Consider the following 19,404-nt stretch of genomic DNA (forward strand, 5'->3'; position numbering starts at 1 on the left):
TTTGCAGCTTAAAAAAATTGCCTTTATTTCGAATTAAAAGGATTTTTAAAATCTTACCATTTTAAAATTTTAGAAAAATATAGCACTCAGTGCAATGAAATACTAAATTTAATTATTTTTCAAAGACTTAAGGCAGATTTCTCACAGTTTACATGTGAGAATTTAGCATGATCCAAATTCAAATATCCATTTCTCATATCTTTCAATGTCTGCAGCAGATACTGATTTAGAAACCTTTTTTAAAGCTATTTCAAAATCTTCCATAGTTGTAGGCATGTGCATTTCTTCTCTTGAAAGATTTCGAATTTCTTCTGGGGTCAAACCCTCAATACGCCTTCTCATTGCCATCAAAGATGCATCCCTAGGTGTTAAAAAGGCCACAAAGTGTTATTTTGACTAAATAAAAATTTTTCATTGTATGTAGTGTAGAATTCCCTAAGATCTTATTAAACATGTAGTATTGCATCAGATCTTACATTGGAATACAAGGTCCGTTCTGAAATATTTTTTTAGTAATTAAATCTTCCATGATGAAATTAAGGATGAATCAATTTAAATCACTGGGCATAAAGCACAAGAAAAAGTTTTTTTAAAAAGCCAGCCATTACAAGTGTTCAATAAAATAAACATCATAGACACAGAAGAGAATGTTAGAAAATTAAATATTTATATCCATGTAGCATAAAAGATAAATGATCAATTTAAGTGGTTTCCTCTTTTCCCCTCTATTATAGAAACTTCATTCAAGTACCTCTTTCCTTTCACCATGTTTTATCGTTACTTGTAGCCACAACTTATGCAAAGGCAGCAATAATAGCTGCTTTATCTGTGCACATGTCAACTCTGACCCCCATGAGTCTCACTCTAGAGATGAGAAGGCAAGTGTAGTCAAACCCCCTGTTAAAAAGCATCTGAGGGGCTGAGGTTGTGGCTCTGTGGTCCAGTGCTTGCCTAGCATGTGTGAGGCACTGGGTTTGATTTTCAGCACCACATATAAATAAATAAAGGTCCATCATTTGCTAATAAAAATATTTTTTAAAAAAGCATCTGAGTCTGGGCGCAGTGACTCACACCTGTAATCCCAGCAGTTTGGGAGGCTGAGGCGCCTCAGTGAGACCCTATCTCTAAATAAAATACAAAATAGTGCTGGGGATGTGGCTCAGTAGTTGAGTGCCCCTGAGTTCAATTCTGGGTATGTGGCCCCCACAAAAGAAGCATCTGAGCTAAAATTCAGGATAAAACGTAGCCACATCACCTGGATTAGAGTCTTTTTTTTCTTTTTCTTACTATTCCCACCATCACATTTAGGATATATTCACTGAAAATTAGACTATTAACTGCACTTCATGGATATGCCAACTTAATGTATTTCACATCATTTTTCATATAACAATACAGTGAAGGAATACACCAATAAACTTAATATCCAAGACAATTACTCAGTTCCTATTTAACCCAAATTGTTCTAACACTAACTTCTTGAACTTGTTCAAAATAGTGGTAGACTCTTCACTGATATACAAGATACCCAAATATCTTAACACCTGCTAACATTAACTTAAAATTTGTGACTCTGGGCTGTGGTTGTAGCTCAGTGTTAAGAGCACTTGCCTAGCACCCATGAGGCACAGGGTTTGGTCCTCCACACCACATAAATAAATAAAATAAAGGTTTTTTATTTATTTATATGTCCATCTACAACTAAAAATGTTTCTTAAAAAATTATGGGGGCTCTCCAGCTCAGATGGAAAAAAAAAAGCTTACAACCCTAATCTATGTAGACTACAATCTGGGTCTTTATTCCTCATCTATCTTAACACTGTATAGTAACTTTGTAAAAAGTTTATAATCACAGAAATTTTTGCTTCCAAAATAATACATACCTGCACACATTGGTAATGTCTGCACCTGAATAACCTTCCATGTTTTCTGCTATGCTTGCAAGGTTAACATCATCAGCCAATTCCAGCTCACGCAGACTTATTCGTAATAGTTCCTCCCTGCCTTTTGCTAATGGTAGAAAGAAGTTTTAAAATGTAAGCCTTCAACATAAACACAGTGTATTTTTTTTTTCTCAAGACTACTTTGATTTGCTTTCTAATTCTTAGGGCTCTTTTGCTTGAAATTTCAAGAGCTGTTCCTCACTGAATTTTTGCTTTCCTAAGTTATCAACACTTCTAGGTTCTAAAAGTAGCCAAACTGGTAATGTAAGGAAAGATAGTATACATTTATCTCTTTGTTAATACCATATTCTAAATTGGGAGGGGGGAACCCTAACAAACTACTGGAGTGTTAACAGGAGCTTTGAGACAAGATTTAAAGGATGATACCCGATGGTAAAGGAATATAGATTCGTTTTTCAAGACGTCGTCTTAAAGCTTCATCTATATCCCAGGGAAAATTAGTAGCTGCTAGAACCATAACCATTTTGGAAGGGTCATCATTTTCAGAAGCACCTCCAACACCTAATAGAAGGGTCAGGAGAGAATAAAAGGACACTAAGTTAGACTATATGAAATAAAGTTAAGCTACTTAAGGATTATCATATTTAGCATAATACAAGGTAGTATGGTTTCACAAAGCTAACTGGTAAGCAGGTGACTGTATAATCCAAGGAAAATGAGTTTTTGTAAAAGTATGCAAAAATATAACTTGGAATAGATTATAATCAAAAGATCAGCTCAGTTCAATTACCTATCAATTAGAAACTTTCTCAAAATCATATATACCCTTTCTAAGGCCAATTTATCTGTACTTATTTCTATTTTAATTTCATGGTCAAGAATAAGACATTAGCATATATTCTAAAAGGGTACCTTGTAGATGGCCATTATTTTTCCTTCCTTATTTTTTGGTAATTGAGATAAAACCAAGTGACACTGTATCAGTGAACCATGTTCCCAGCTCCACTCCCCTTTTTAAAGACAGGGTCTTATGAATTGCCCAGGCTGGCCTCCTGCCTCAGCCTCTCTAGTCACTGGAGTGTGCCACCACTCCTGGCAGTGGCTGTTATTTCTGACATGTCACCACTGCCACTGTATCAAATGTACTGCTATCAATCTCTAGGCAGTATTTACCAGCCCCCTAGGGTCCACCTGGCATTAGGAACACCAGTTAAAAAGAGATGCACCCTGGCTGGGTGCAGTGGCAGATGCCTGTAATCCCAGTGACTTGGAGGCTGAGGCAGGAAGACTGTGAGTTGTAGCCTTAGCAACTTAGCAAGACCCTAAGCAACTCATCAAGACCCTGTCTCTAATAAAATAAAAAAAGGGCTGGGCATGTGGCTCAGTGGTTAATTGCCCCTAGGTTCAATCCCTTGTATTGCCCCGTCCCCTACCAAAAATATTATGCACTGTGATTAAAAAGTTAGCGCTATGGGTAGAGCCAGATCCATTGGAGCTGGAAACAACTGGTATCCTCCCACCTTGAGTTAATTCATGCAGAGACATATATCTACCATCCATTTGAACCAGCAGCTCTGCTTTCACCCTTCTGCTTGCTTCATGCTCTTCAGAAGTCCCTCTTCGACTACAAATGGAATCTATCTCATCAATAAATATGGTGGCTGGAGAATAAAATCGAGCCTAAAGAAGAAACCATGTGACAAGTTTTTATTTCACTTAAAAATAATCGACAGGTTAGCAATTAGAAAATGTCTGAAGAGGCTGCCATACTGTGCACTTTTTCCTCTTGCCCTAATATTGGGGGAAGAAGATAGAATCAAAACAACTAAAATAGACAACATGTGCAGACTTACATATTTAAATATGACAATAATACAATTGGCTACATATGTTTGAGTGGCATACAGGATTATACCATATACTACAACAGCATGAGTAACTATCATGGGGAAACATGTTACAGACATTGGTGCTCTAAAGTTCTAGAAAAATTTGGTTATGGAGAACTACTACTTTAAATAAAATCATTTATTAGAGTTCCTCTAAGAAATTCTAGTTAAACTGACCCTTTTTAAACTGACCCTTGTCTCAGTGGCCGAGTACCCCTGACTTCAATCCCTGGTACCAAAAAAAAAAAAAATTATTTTGAGAAAGAGTCTTGCTAAATTGCCCAGGGTGTCCTTGAACTTCTGGTTCTTCTGCCTCAGCCTTCCAAATAGCTGGATTACACAGGTGTACCACCATGCCTACCTTATCTTAATCTCTTCAGATATTAAGTAGAATAGTTAATTTGCATATTTCAGTATAAATGGAATGATATAATATATGGACTTTCATGTCTTTTTTCACTTAGCATCATGTTTTCAAGGTTCATGTATGTTGTAGGATGTACAGTACTATATTGCTTTTTATTGCTGATTAGTACACATTTCTTCCTCAAAGTAACAGGGAAGATTAATCTTGATCCACTAAATAGGTCTTAGTCAAGTATGAAGCTATGACTCAATGGTATCTAAAACTTAAAGAGACTGAAGATGTAATTTATTACAGTTTATGATTAATCATTATTCAAACCAAATGCTCAAATTAATATAATCATTGCATAAGAATATTTGAACCTAAAATGATGACCAAAGTTTCTAGAAAACAATTGGGATGAACAAAACAGCATTTTAAAGTTTTCTCTAAAAATAGTACCCAGTGGACTGACCTATGGACATTACAAACTTGAACATGCAATCATCCTAGGTCTATCAATTCTCTGAACCGTGAAGCTATGATTTAGTATTCTCTAAGAGGCAACTAATCATGTTGAAGATACTTGCTCCAAAGCATGGATTTTGTTTTAGTTTGTTCATCTGCAAAACCCAAATATTTAAATTCCACTGTATTTTCTAATTAGATATTTGAAATTCTAAGTCTTTAATTCCCTACAAAGGTTTAATTTCATTTTTAAAAAAGTCATTATTTGAGCTTTCAGTACTATGTATAGAATCTTTGTGCTTCTTTTCGAGAAGTGGAGAGAGAATGAACTTTTCCTCATTAAAGTATCCCCCAAAATTCACAAGATTATAGATAGGAACCATCTACCAACAAAACATACATTAACAAAAATTAAATTTCAACCCATTTACTGCCACACCAAGCAGAAGTTATAAGAATCAGTTTACTGAATCTCAATTACTAAGGGTATGCAGAAGGGTCTGACTTCAAGCAGAGGCTATGTGCCCGCCACGTTGGTTTTGGTTGACCTGTGAAAGTGTTGTAGAGATATTTTCAAATATTCTGCCTGCACAGCACTAAGAGGAGTCTCCCTTCCATTTGGAGAACACTGCTCTTTCATATGCCACTACTTCTAAAGAGGCTTCTGAGGATGATTCAGGCGTAGCCAATCAGATCACTTTAATTCTCTGATCAAAGATAATAGTTTCAGGCCTGGACACATGACTCAAAACAGTCCAAATATTTATCATGGCATTACTGCCTGAATAACTGGAAATAAGGACTGATTTCTCTGGGACGACCATAAGGACATTAAGAAGAAGGTATAAGCTTCTGATGGCTATTTTAATTACATCATTGGGACTGACTAAAGTGAAAGCCAACCCAGAGGTCTCAAGATCTAAGAAAAAGATTCATAAGAATTATCAGATTTGGTGGCTCTTGTTAGTCTAATAATCTAAAAGTAATTTTTGAAAATTACCAGTTACATGATTCTATATATTATTATTCTTATTTAAATCATCTAATTGAGTTTCTGACAACTGAATATAAAAGTTCTTGACAACACTACAAAAATTATACAATTACTTTTGTGTATATTTGAAATCTGGCATTTTCACCAAATTTAAGCAGTCTTATTTAAAATACAGGCTTTGAGAGTTGCTTAACATTTTCTGGGGAGGACACATTAACAGAGGTGTCATCTGTAGCAAGTCAAAACCAAGATAGAGGAAGTTTAGTTTTATTTACTCCTTGAGAAAATGAGGCCATGATAACAGGGAAAAAAAAATCTGGCGTCAGCAAATGCCCCCTAACCAGGGCAGAAGCTCCAAACTGTAGGCACTGGTTTGTGACTGAGCCAGTGATCAAGTGGGCAACTCAACAACACATTCCATATGCGAGAAAACTTATTTAACAATGGTTAAGATTTTCCCAAGCAAGTCCAGGGAAGCCAGTAAAAAATAATGTTTTTTGATAAAGCCTTCTAAATCTCACTATAAAAAATTAGAATAAATTATACTCCATGTACTTATAATGTCAAAATACACTCTACTGTAATGTCTATCTAAAGAGAACAAATTTTAAAAGTAAATAAAATTTTTAAAAAGGAAATAAACTTTTTCTTATTAAAAAAATAAATAAAAAACATAGGGCTGGAAGTAGAGCCCATGCTTATTAGCATGCACAAGACCCTGAGTTCAAGAAAAAGCAAATTAACACTTAGTAAGAGCATACTCCCACAGAAGAAAATAGCTTTATTTCATACCCAGTCCTTTTCAAAATTTTTTATTTTGAGACAGGGTCTTGCTAAGTTGCTGAGGCTGGCCTTGAACTTGCATTCCTCTTGCCTCAGCCTCCTATATACACTGGGATTACAGGTGTGTGTGCCAAACCTGGCAGAAAATAGTTTTCTTTAATATAAAATCTTACATTAGAAACTATACCAAATAATCTTAAACAGTAACAATGATTTATATTGAGCCCTTATGAATCAGGCTTTTAATTAAGTAATTTATATTCATTAACAGGTTTTACCCTAACATTAGAGAGGTAGGTTTTATGTTAATATCCTCTTATAGATAAAGCAACCAAGGATCAGAAAAGGGCAGGAATTTGAACCCAGGCCACCTGATTATGAAGACTCCATATTTCATTCTATTTAATTAACTTTTTTTTTCCAAAAAGACCAAGTTATTCCAGAATATTAGCAATATACTTTTTTTCTTCAAGCAATGCACAAGCAATTTTTTCAAAATGATCGAAGAGATTTCAATTAGATACTTGTTGTGCTATGGACTATTAATAAGCCATTAATTTGCCTGTTGGCTTATGAATTGTCCAAGAGGAAGGAGAAAGCAAATGAAAATTAAAAGAAAACTTTTCAAAAAATGGGTAAACTAAAATTGTGAACACTTTAGTTTGCTTGTTCACTTTGGAGCTTAGGAAGGAAGATTTGATATATTAGTAAGGCCACCTCATGTTTTGTCCACTATGATTAAGAATTCATGTCTTTGTCACTACATACAATAATATAACTCTGTCCTAATACATAATATATAAGTAAGACTGAAGTAATCAATGAAGCTTAACAAGTCTGAAGTATAAAAAGCTGCTGAATTCATCTAAACACTAAAAGAACTTGTTGAATTATATTTCACTACTGGCACTCACATTTGTCAGGGTGGAATAAAGAAAAAGCAACTCAGAATAATAAGAAAAGTACTTTATCCAAAGATTGGGTCATTAAATTCAAGTTATTTGGTATAGTTAATAGACTAGAGGTGATTTAAATTCTACAACTTAAGATTCTCACCTTTTGACATATCATATCATATGATATGACATTTATCATAACTAAGCCTACTGATTTTAAAAATTTCAGACTCCTAGAGCAGATCAGTAATGTTGATCGCATGTGAGCAAGCCCATACATTAATAGATGTGGTTCTAGTTCTGGAGAAAGCAGACAAAATGAAACTCAAGTTACTCATGTTTGTAAAGGATGATACCCACAGGATGATGACTGAACACAATGTCATCCTGCCTACTTAAGTTACAACTCACTTCCTCTCCTTTTAGAGGTAAAGAGTGAATCACTATTGGAGCTGTCTCATTTACCATTTCAAACAGAAGACGAACAAGCTTCTCAGACTCTCCTCTGTATTTGGAAGTCAGAGTTGATGAAGAGACATTGAAGAATGTTGTCTTGCACTCTGTAGCTACTGCTTTAGCAAGAAGGGTCTTTCCTGTGCCAGGCGGGCCAACCATCAATACTCCCTGTTGGAAAGATTATAGCATAAGCAAAGGATTTATCTGGCTTTGTTCTTTTGCTTTTATTGCTTTGTTTTTGAGATGGGTTATCCCTCTGTTGCCAAGAGTTGGCCTCAAACTCCTGGGCTCAAGCAATCCTGGTTCAGTGCCCCTTGTAGCTGGGACTACAGGTGTGAATCAATTCGCAATAATTCATTACTAAGTATCAAATTTCAACCAATTTTATGTTAAAATAAAGGGACAAACATAAAAATAAATAGGATATTTTACCTTAGACTTACTTTATCCATTACCAAAAAAAAAGGTAACCACATTATTAAACACTTGGACTCAGAGATAAGGAAAAATAGTTTATAACAACATCTGGGCATATTTCCTAGTCTATTACTCAGACACATTAGGTTATTCCTTTTGCACAGTTTACTTGAATATATGTATAATTACAACATGCATAACATAACTAAAATATGTATAATAATATGAATTTTGCATCTTGTTTGTCACTTAACATTTAAAGGACTTTTAAAAATAATAGTGCTATTACCAACTAGCATATTTTCAAAATCTAAGACTTTTTTTTTTTTTGGTTCCAGGGATTGAACTCAGGGGCACTCGACCACTGAGCCACACCCCCAGCCCTATTTTGTATTTTATTTAGGAAACAGGGTCTCACTGAGTTGCTTAGCACCTCACTTTTGCTAAGGCTGGCTTTGAACTCGAGATCCTCCTGCCTCAGCCTTCTGAGCCATTGGGATTATAGGCATGTGCCACAGCGCCCAGCCTTAAGAGTTTCTTTTTTATATCGGCCCATAACTTTGAAAGTGCTCAACAGATACAGATATTTCTCAATTTCTTAATATTGTTATGCAATATGACAAATGAAATGGGAGTATTTTGTATTAGCTGACTAGGCCATATTTGCAAATAAAAGACCATCCTAAATTTGCCATGTATACAGTTTCTGAAATAATACCTGTTTCTTACTCTAGGAACCTTTTTTTTTTTTTTTTTGGGTGCTACTAGGAATTGAACCCAGGGGTACTTAACTATAAAGTCATATCCCCAGCCCTTTTTTTTAAAAAATTTTGAGACAGGGTCAAGCTAAGTTGCTTAGGGCCTTGCTAAATTGGTAAGGCTGGCTTTGATTTGTGATGTTCCTGCCTTAGCTTCCCAAATGGCTGTGATTACAGACCATGTACCACCATGCCCAGCTTACTCTAGAAATCTTGCAATAGGTTTTGGTTTAAACACAATTTTGAATAACAGAATACATACTTTTTAATCTAAAAATTTCTTTACTCCACTTTCTGTCTCCATTTTCCATAGAGTGCATAAATAGTGACTCTCTACAGCAATGCACTACCACTTACTTTGATGATGCCATACAAATAATAAACTTACTTTCCATGGTCTTCTAATGCCTTTAAAGAATTCTGGCATCCACATTGGTAACACCACAGCTTCTTTCAGCAACTTTTTAGCCTCTACTAAATCAGCAATATCATCCCTGAAAGATATTCATCACAATTCCTTAGATTATATATTTAACTCTATGTATTAAATCTTCAGAACCACTGACAGCACACAACTTTATACTGCTGATACAATGTTAAGATTCTCTCTGGGCATTAGTGAAATAATACATTGTGATGAGGCCCACCATGTCAATCAGTGTACATAAAATTATCTTTGATTCTTGGCAGAAAAGGTTTTCAGCTGGCCTTTTTAGAACGCTGGCCTATAAGCCTCGTAAGTAAACATTTGAGTTGTGTCTCATCTGAAATTCTTGGGACCAGAAATGTTTCAGATTTTGGAATATTTCCATAGACTAACAGTTGAGCATCCTATCTGCAAACTCTGAAATGCTCCAAAATCTACTACCCTGGGGTTTTTTTGTTGTTGTTTTTTGGTACCAGGGATTGAACTCAGGGGTACTCAACCACTGAGTCACATCCATGCCCTGATTTTGTATTTTTTATTTAGAGAGACGGTCTCACTGAGTTGCTTGGTGCCTCGCTTTTGCTGAGGCTGGCTTTGAACTCTCTCTCAATCTTCCTCCCTCAGCCTCCTGAGCTGTGGGGATTACAGGCATGCACCAAGGAGCCAGGCCAAAATTCAAAACATTTTGAGGGTCATATCTATGCTCAAAAGGTTCTAGATTATTTCAGATTTTTTATTTTCAGATTAGGGATGTTCAACCTGTATTATCATGCTGATTCATTTTTAAATCCTGCTTTTATGATGCTCACTCCATAACCCTCCCACCCTGATCTAGAAACAATGAACTCATTAAACAACAATATAAAGAATAAAAGGGGCATAAAGCAGAGATAGGCTATAATACTGTTGCTTTACCTCCAACTCCATTAAAAGGTAGAATCCACAGTTAAAGAGTATCATAAAAATTACTATGAAGAACCCCTACCACTACTACTGATACACATATCAATTTTATTATGAAAATGAATTTTGACTGTATAAATATCAAATACCAAAAAATTTTAAGTAGCACACAAAACCATACCTAATAATCATTAAGGTTTTAAAGGGAAATATATAACAGAATATGCCTAGCTTTGTTGTTTTGAAAATGGGCTTTAAGTATGCATTGTGATAGATTATAGATTTTTGATTAGACATAATACTAATTAAAGGTGATAACTACTGTTTGAGTAAAAGGACACAAAAGCAACATTTATCAAATGCTATAGGTAAGCAAGATACATACATAAAAATCACTAGAGGATTTCCCCAAAGAAGATGAAATTTCTATGATCTTATTCTCATTTTATACATAATTATTAATTTAAAAAATCTTAAACAAATTGGTACAACGTGGGTCCAAGTGAAGTGCTTTATTAAGTGTCTGACTTATACTGTATCTAATCTGGTTCTGACCTACAGAACAGGTCCTTAGTACATGATCACCTTTGCTCCATCAAAAAGCATCATTAGCACCTAATGGTCTTAATTTTTCTTTGTTCTTTTTTAATAGCACCTAATTATCTTATTGTGAGATGTGACTTACCATCGAACATTGGGGTTCTGAGAAATTATGTCTCTTTCCAAAGCTTCTACTAAGTCCTTATCATATCCAGTACTATCAAATTTATTTGTCTCTGGTTCTGTAACAGCAGCAGGTGACTTGTTCTACAACAAGAGAAAAAGAAAAAAGCTTTTTATTGAAAGATTTGTTTCTGTGAGTCAGAAACAAAGGTGGAATTCGAATTCAAATGATATTCTTTCTTGTTTCTTTTTTAGTACTGGGGATTGAACCAAGGGGCACTTTACCACTGAACTATATCCCCAGCCCTTTTTTGTTATTTATTATTTTGAGAAAGAGTCTAACTTAGTTGCTCAGGCCCTTGCTAAGTTGCTGAGGCTGGCTTTAAACTTGTGATCCTTCTGCCTCTGCCTCTTGAGCAGTTTGGATTATAGATATGTGCTACTGTGCCCAGTTAGAAGGTACTTTCTGGTTCTCTTCCTTTTCTCCCATACTGTGCTGACAAAGCACAATAAATTTGAACTAAGCTACATCCCCAGGCATTTGTATTTTTTTACTTTGAGAAAGTGTCTTCAGGGGCTGGGATTGTGGCTCAGCAGTAGAGCTCTCGCTAAGCACGGGCGGGACCCGAGTTCAATTCTCAGCAGCACATAAAAATAAAGGCATTGTGTTGTGTCCATCTACAAAAAAGATTCTCTCTCTTTCTCTCTTTAAAAGAAAGAAAGAAAGTGTCTTCATAAATTGCTGTTGCTAGCCTCCATCTTGTGATCCTCCTGTCTCAGCCTCCGAAGGACCTGGGATTACAAGCATGTGCCATCACATGCTTTCATGGTATTTTATTTCATTAGTTGAACTAGTGTGATCTCCTTTAAGTACACATTAGTTCAATAATTTGCTCTAAGTGAAAATCCTAATCAGTAGGAGATGAGGGAAAAAAAAAAAAAAAACAGAAGGATTAAAAAGAACCTGGACTCTTTCTGTCTCAAATTAAAGCTGAAGATGAAAGCTAGGTACAGTAGTGTATGTCTGTAGTCCCAGTTGAGATGGGAAGATTGACTGCACCCAGGAGTTCCAGACCAGCCTCAGCAACACAGGGAGACCAGGTTTAAAAAAAAAAAAAAAAAAAAGAAAGTAGCCAGGCATGTGGCCAATACCTGTAATCCCAGCAACTCCAGAGTCTGAGGCAGGAGGATTGAAAGTTCAAAGCCAGCCTTAGCAAAAGTGAGGCACTAAGCAACTCAGTGAGACCCCATCTCTAATTAAAATGTAGAATCAGGCTGGGGATGTGGCTCAGTGGTTGAATCCCCCTGTGTTCAATCCCTGGTACACCCCTCCCCCTGAAATGACACAAATGACAGCTATTTGGGGGGGCCTCAGGATGTATCTCTGTGGTAGAGTGTGTGCCTGGCATGCATGAGGCTCTGTGTTGACTCCCAAGTCTGGGGCGGGGGTGGGGGGGGAAGCTGGATTCTCATTTCCAGAAAATGGAGCAGATGTACTTCTCACTATTCCTTCCACTGGGCAGAACTAAACCCCTTGGGCATTATATATATAATAAACATAAGATCATTCAAAGGTTGGGAGAACGCAGCAGACCAGCCAGGGAACTTGGACATGGTATGAGTTCCTTGGGATTTCTTTTTCTTTCATATATCTAGACTCGGAGTTGAGAAGCCAGCAACCTGAAAACACCAATATGGACAGAAGTCTGATTTCTGTAACCAAAGAAGCAAGTCAGGAGCTTTAGACAATAACCCTCTATTCCACAGAACAGCTGTGGCCCTGTACCACTCAGGCCAGCAAAGTGGAGAAACTAAGACTCTCTCTTGGAAACTTATAATGAAGTACTTCAAACCCCCACTGGATGGCAATAGTGGCCAAGTAAGAAGCTGGACCTTTCATGCACACCAACCAGTAACAACATCCCCCGTCTATCACCACCAGTCAGTTGAGACCAGAAAGGAACCTCCACTACATGGCAGTAAGTGAGGAACTGGGTAAGTGTCAGAGGAGGACATAAGGAGAATCACGGTGAGATCACCCAACCACAGTGTCACTGGAAGTCATGTGGAGGATTTCTAACACAGCTCAGCAACAGTAAGAACCTTGCTCCTACTCAGGGTCAAAGGAGGCCTGCCAGGGAATCTGGACTTCTGCTTCCTCCTAGCAGCACTGGTACCCCTACTGTTCCTCTGAGACCAGTGTTAGACAGCAAAACAGGTGTAAATTCTGTCTAGAGTCTCATAATAATATGCAAATGGCCAGGTTTTAATACAAAAATCACTCTTACCAAGAACCATGAAGATTTCAAACTAATGGGAAAAAAAAAAAAGACAACAGATGCCCAACACCAAAATGACACACATGTTTTCTGACAGGGGCTGAGGCTGTAGTTCAGTGGTAAAGCGCTGGCCTAGCATGTGAGGCACTGGGTTCGATCCTCAGCACCACATAAAAATAAATATACTGTGCGTTCATCTACAACTAAAAAAATATTTTTTAAAAAAGAGTTTTCTGACAGATTTTAAAGCTTATTAAGTGCTTCAGTAAATAAACGGGAAAACGTTTGAAACAAAGAGACAAATGCAGAAAGCCTGAGAAATCCAAAAGAAATCCATGCCAACATACCCTATAATTAAACTTTGGAAAACTAATCAAAGAAAAACCTGAAGGCAGTGAAAGAAAATCAACACCTTACCTATACAGAAAAACTATTCCAATGAAAGCACATTTCTTAGAAACCAAGGAGGCAAGAGTGAAGTAGTATAATATTTTACAAGTATAAATAAATACTGTCAGCTCAGAATCTTATACCCAGCAATATAACTTATATCCTTCAGAAAGAAAGAGTACATCAAAACACTTTCAGATGAAACAAAGAGACCAAAACTAAAAGAAATATGACTAAGTTCTCTAAACAGAAAGGAAAAATATATCAAGAAAGCCTGATAGTCAGAAAGGAGGAAAACATTATAAGCAAGAATATAAGAAGCACAACAGGCACGTTTTGCCATTTTCAGTTTTCTAAATTCTGTGAGAGTTGAAGCAAAAATGATAATACTGCCTGAAGTGGTTCTAAATGTACAGAGAGGGAATATTTAAGATAATTGTAAATAGAAAGAGAAATGGAATACAGAGGTAGGATTTCTACATTTCATTCAACTCATGACAACAATGGTAAATCACTACACATTCCATATATACTCACACACATATACATGAAATATATACATGAAATATCTTGAGCATCCACTAAAAATGCTATACAGAGATAGGCTAAAAACACTATAGATGAATCAAAATAAAATTCTAAGTTATTTTCAAGTAATCCAGAGAATGCTGGAAAAAAGAATACAGGGGGAAAAAACAATCCCAGAATATCCAGCAAACAAAAATAAAACGACAGATTTAAGCCCTAGTGTAACAATTACATTAATGAAAGTGATCTAAACACATCAATAAAAAGACAGAGACTGGAATAATAGATTTTAAAACATGATCTCACCATATGCTATAATCTCACCATATGATAACTTATTAAGGTAATACCATCAGACACTTATTCTAATATAATTATATAAGCAAGTTGGAGGCAGAGGAAGGAAAAAATAGGTATCAGGGAAACACTAATCAAAGGAAAGCAGTCATGACTATTTTTAATATCAAACAAACTTCAGAACCAAGAAAATTAACAGAGACAGAAGGGACATTATATGATATAATGAAAAAATTATATAATGATAAAATATAAAAAGGACATTATATATTGAAGACAGAGCAATCCAAACACAAGAGCTGAAAAATTCATGGACAAAAACTGATAGAACTGAAAGAAAGACAAATCCATAATTATAATTGGAGATTTTAATACCCCATCTCTCAACAACTAATAGAACACTAGAGAAGTAGTTTAGAAAATATATAGCAATGCCTATACTCAGCAAAGACAGATAAGAATTTCTCATACTGCTGCTGATTTATGTTTACTTTCTATACATTCTTCTCCTTCTCTGCTCCTTAATAAAGAATTAATGGGTGGTCAAAAAAAGTATATAAACTGAAGGTTAAAATACTTTAACCTTTATTTATTTATTTTTCATCAGTAAATACACATGAGCGTGTATCTCCCTCTGGGACTTACTTTTGTCCTTTTTTCCATCCAAGTAATAGGGCTTGAAACCAGGACTTGGCCAAGCAAGAGGTCTACTACTTGTATCTCCAGCTCTTTTTTATGTTTTATTTTGAGATAGGGTCCTTCTATTTTCGTCCTATCCTTTTTTGGGGGGGTACTTTTAACTTAATATTTCTACTTCGGTATTTGGATAAATTAAAGAACATTTGAATGTAGTTATTAACTCCTAAAATAACTCAAGATTCTTTTTAAAAATCCATGCATTAGTAAAACTGTTTAATCCAACAGCAAATATAGTATATTCTCATTTTATCTGAAATATTTGGGGAAATAATAGCTACATTTATTGAGTATTCCCAATGTACAAGAAGAAAGTCATCTCATTTAGTCTCACAAAAACTAGTGCTATTATAATTTCATATCTTGACTGGAGGTGTAGCTCAGTGGCAGAACATGTTCTCAGCATGCACAAAACACTGAGTTCAATCCCCGCATGGAGGAAAGAAAAAATCAAAGAGAGAAAGATTTTATTTTATATCTGAAGAGATAAATTTAGAAAAACTGATAAGGTAACACCATCAGAAATAGCAGACTGGAGCTTAAACACAGATCTACCTAAATCCAAAACCCACACTCTTCATCGCCATGCTATGTATTCCTGCCTTAACATGCAGATTATATTAAGCTTTTCCCAGCTAATGGATTTGTTGATAGTATTACCTCAGGTTAAATATCATATCTCAGGATATAAAAGTCGATATGAATGTAAAAGGTAGAGGACGATGAGCTCCACAGACCACAGATAGTTACAGGGTTTAGAATCCAATCACTAGACAGGCCAGGACAACCCTGGTATTCATAATGCTCCACAAGACTAGGTTCAATAGCCACCTTTTCCATCTTATTTCTTGTTCAGAAACTAAAACAGAACTACTGTTGCTGGAACTGCAGGAATATAAGACTATAGGATTACCCCATTAGAAATAATCTCAATAAAGGAATCTCAAAGGAACTGACTATCCACATTTATAAAGGTAAGTGACACCCAGAAATTAGCACCTATATATTTGTCAACAAAAAGGTGAGACTTTGCTAGTTACTGGATGAAATTTTCATGCAGAATTATAAGGCTAGGTTGAAAATCAGAGAAAGAAATTAAAGCAGAGTGGCTGATTTAATGTTTTGGAAAGGACTGGACAGGAGCAGCACTGAGGACTTTACCTTTTGCTATACAGTGTCTGACTTGCCCAGGTGGCAAAGAGGGGTTCTTTTGGCATAGCAAGCCATATAAGTCACCCTGTGCTTTACAGTCTTGGGCGGGGGATGAGAAGAACAGGTGGAAATAGTGGTGACAGAAATTAAGTTCCTAGATTCCCATATGCTCCTAGACAGGTTAAGCCCTTAAACACTAGTCATTAGCATAAAAATCTTGATTTCTAAATATATTACCCACTAATAGGGCCCAAGGCTCCCTTGGAGAAATGAGAATTTCAGGAAAAAGGCAAGGAAAGTACAAGATGAGCCTGAACACCCCCATTATGCCAGAAAATAAGGTGCTCAGAGAATGTAGGGTATATGTCAAAAGACATAGGATCTAGTATCAAAGGTCTCCCCCTTCTCAAATCTTAGACAACTTAAGCATCAAAATAATAATGAGGGCTGCGATGGTAAAGCACTTGGCTACCATGTGTGAGGCCCTGGGTTCAATCCCCTGTGGGGGGTGGGGAGGTGTCAGTGTTAAAATAATAATGATAGGAACAGATTACATAAAACGAGAATCCATGTCATATAAAATCCATGCTCTAAACAAGAATCCATGACTCCACATAGGTATAATGAAGAGAAAAAAGACAAAGCTGTTCCTTATAGTAGAATGGAAGAAATAATGGCATTAGAAAGCCATGATTTTGTAATCAGCATGGAAACAGTTTAGTCAAGAATCAAAGAATACTAAAACAAGTGGACGAAATGTTGATGAGAAGGCAAGATATTTACATAGTCTCAAGTGTCTCCTCAGAAATTATTACAAATGTTAAAATAGTAAGCATGTAGCAGAAAAAAACTGGAAGATACCACCTTAGTCAAGTGATCCAATTTCTCACCAGTAACAGGACAAACAGACATCCTGTGCTTTATGAGAGAACACAATATCATTCCAGTGGTATGATAATCTAACCATGAGGAAAATCAGACAAACCCAAATGGAGGAACATTATAAAACAAATGACCTGTACTCTTCCAAAATGCCAGTTAAAAAAAAAAAAAAACAAAAAGGCTAAGGAAATGTTCATATTAAAAGATACTAACAAACCAACAAACCATGTATAGTTCTATGTTGGATCCTGACCCAGAGTGTGACAAGGAAGAGCTGTAAATAACTGGCAGTTTCATGAAGGCCTGCAGATTAGATGACAGCACTGTCTCAATGTAATACTCACAGATTTTAGTACTGTATTATGTTTATATAAAACAATGTTCTGATACTTAGGAACTACACTCTAAAATATCAAAAGAGTAAAGAGGCATTATACCAACAACTCATTATCAGATGGTTCAGGAGAAAATATATACAAAGAAAATAAATGAAAAGCAAAAAGGGGGGCTGGGGATGTGGCTCAAGCGGTAGCACGCTCGCCTGGCATGCGTGCGGCCCGGGTTCGATCCTCAGCACCACATACAAAGATGTTGTGTCTGCCGAGAACTAAAATAAATAAATAAATAAATATTTAAAAAAAAAAAAAAAAAAGAAAAGCAAAAAGGGCAAAGTATTAATAATTGGTAAAATTAGGTAAAAATATATGGAAATTCTTTGTACTATTATTTGCTAGTTTGAAACAATATCAAAATATTTGTTGAATGGTGATTGGGCAAAGTCTCAGACTAGGAGTAGAAGGACAAAGGTTTTATGGCAAACTGATGATTAAAACTTACTAAAATTATGTATAGCCTTCATTGTTCTTTTTTGTAAAAGTCTTCATTTTTAAGGTTAAAAAATAACTCTTTCATTTGTGAAAATCAGTAACATTTACCTTTTCCTCTCTTCCTTTATTCTGTTCTTTCTTTTCACGACAACGAACTGCTTTCCCTCTATCATTGTGAAGATTTTGTGCAGATGGACGGTGAACTCTGACAGTTGTATTTGGGCGGTTACCATGTGGTTTAGGGTCACCATACTGAGGAGACTGGCGTTTTCTAGGTCCTGGTGAGGGTCTAATCAAACAAAATCATTAAAATCATCATCTCCTAGAGTTGGTCCAAATATGAACAAAGAATGTAAGTTAGATTCATGAACTAAAAAAGCCAAGGCAAAAACTGAACACCAAGACAGGACTGAAGAAATCTCAGGATGTTTAAAACTAAAACCTGAAGTTTCAATCTGATACAGCTGCTGTGGTGATTTAATGAGACAAAAGCAGTCCAGTTATATTATAGAAATAATGATGGGGAAAGTAATGGGCATCTCTACTTAAAAAGGACATTGCTATATATAAAATATGATTAAAAATTAGGCTGAGTGCTGGAAACTGAAAAAAGAGCAATTATCAGAGAAGAGAGTTTTATTCAAAAAAAGAAAATAGCACAAATATTGAATTTACATTTATCCACTGGTATATATGCAATTTGTGTCATTTTATTTAAAATAATTGTCATGTTTAATTAATAAAGTTTTAATCATTTTCCCATTTTTAAATACTGGTATAAGCACTAGCTGTGGACAGTTACAGAACTCATGTACGTTTACATCCATCACCTTTATTTCTGTGTCAGAATTTGGCACCTGAAATATTTGTTTGGCTCCTACTATGCTCCTAGATTTCACAAGGGCCATTAAAAGAGGGCAAAAAATAAAAAAGGAAGGGGATCCTATCCTCAAGTACCTCAGAGCATATTTCAAACAAAAGAAGATATTTAAGTCTAGGCAAATCTACCAGAAGATGTGAAACAAACCCAGTGCCAAAGCAATGGGAACGGCCTCATGATGACAGAAAACAACCTGGGCCTGTAAACACAGGACTTGAACTAGATAGACTAGAGGGAACAACTGCAGACAAGCAAAGAAATAAAAATGAACTCAATCAATGTAAAGGGCTATAAAGAGACAAGCCTGACAGGTGACAGTGTGGATTAACAGATGGTATTATAGGTAAGGTGGTTTTTTAAGAAGAAGGTCTGAGGGGCTGGGGATGTGGTTCAAGTGGTAGCTCACTCGCCGGGCATGCGTGCGGCCCAGGTTCGCTCCTCAGCACTACATACAAAGAAAGATGTTGTGCCCGTCGAAAACTAAAAAATAAATATTAAAATTCTCTCTTAAAAAAAAAAAAAAAAGAAGAAGGTCTGAACTAAGTTCAAGACTAATCCTTCTAAAACAT

At 35.9% G+C, this 19,404-nt stretch overlaps 1 protein-coding gene across 2 annotated transcripts in view; it reads right to left on the minus strand.

Annotated features, from left to right (window-relative positions):
* The window catches only part of Katna1 (katanin catalytic subunit A1), a 44,338-nt gene continuing 24,934 nt past the window's right edge, over nt 1-19,404 (minus strand). For both annotated transcript variants that reach the window (XM_046427410.2, XM_046427412.2), the window contains 8 exons: nt 18,064-18,244; nt 10,927-11,048; nt 9,300-9,405; nt 7,746-7,904; nt 3,458-3,584; nt 2,331-2,465; nt 1,884-2,010; nt 1-361 (listed from right to left, as the gene is read on the minus strand). In XM_046427410.2, the coding sequence (XP_046283366.1) occupies nt 163-361; nt 1,884-2,010; nt 2,331-2,465; nt 3,458-3,584; nt 7,746-7,904; nt 9,300-9,405; nt 10,927-11,048; nt 18,064-18,244 (1,156 nt within the window). In that variant the 3' untranslated portion in view covers nt 1-162. The remainder of the gene's footprint in view (nt 362-1,883; nt 2,011-2,330; nt 2,466-3,457; nt 3,585-7,745; nt 7,905-9,299; nt 9,406-10,926; nt 11,049-18,063; nt 18,245-19,404) is intronic.

The sequence above is a fragment of the Marmota monax genome, unplaced genomic scaffold, assembly GCF_021218885.2.
Source record: "Marmota monax isolate L192 unplaced genomic scaffold, Marmota_monax_Labrador192_F-V1.1 WCK01_AAM20220418_F8-fsc00114, whole genome shotgun sequence".
Classification (NCBI taxonomy): Eukaryota; Metazoa; Chordata; class Mammalia; order Rodentia; family Sciuridae; genus Marmota; species Marmota monax.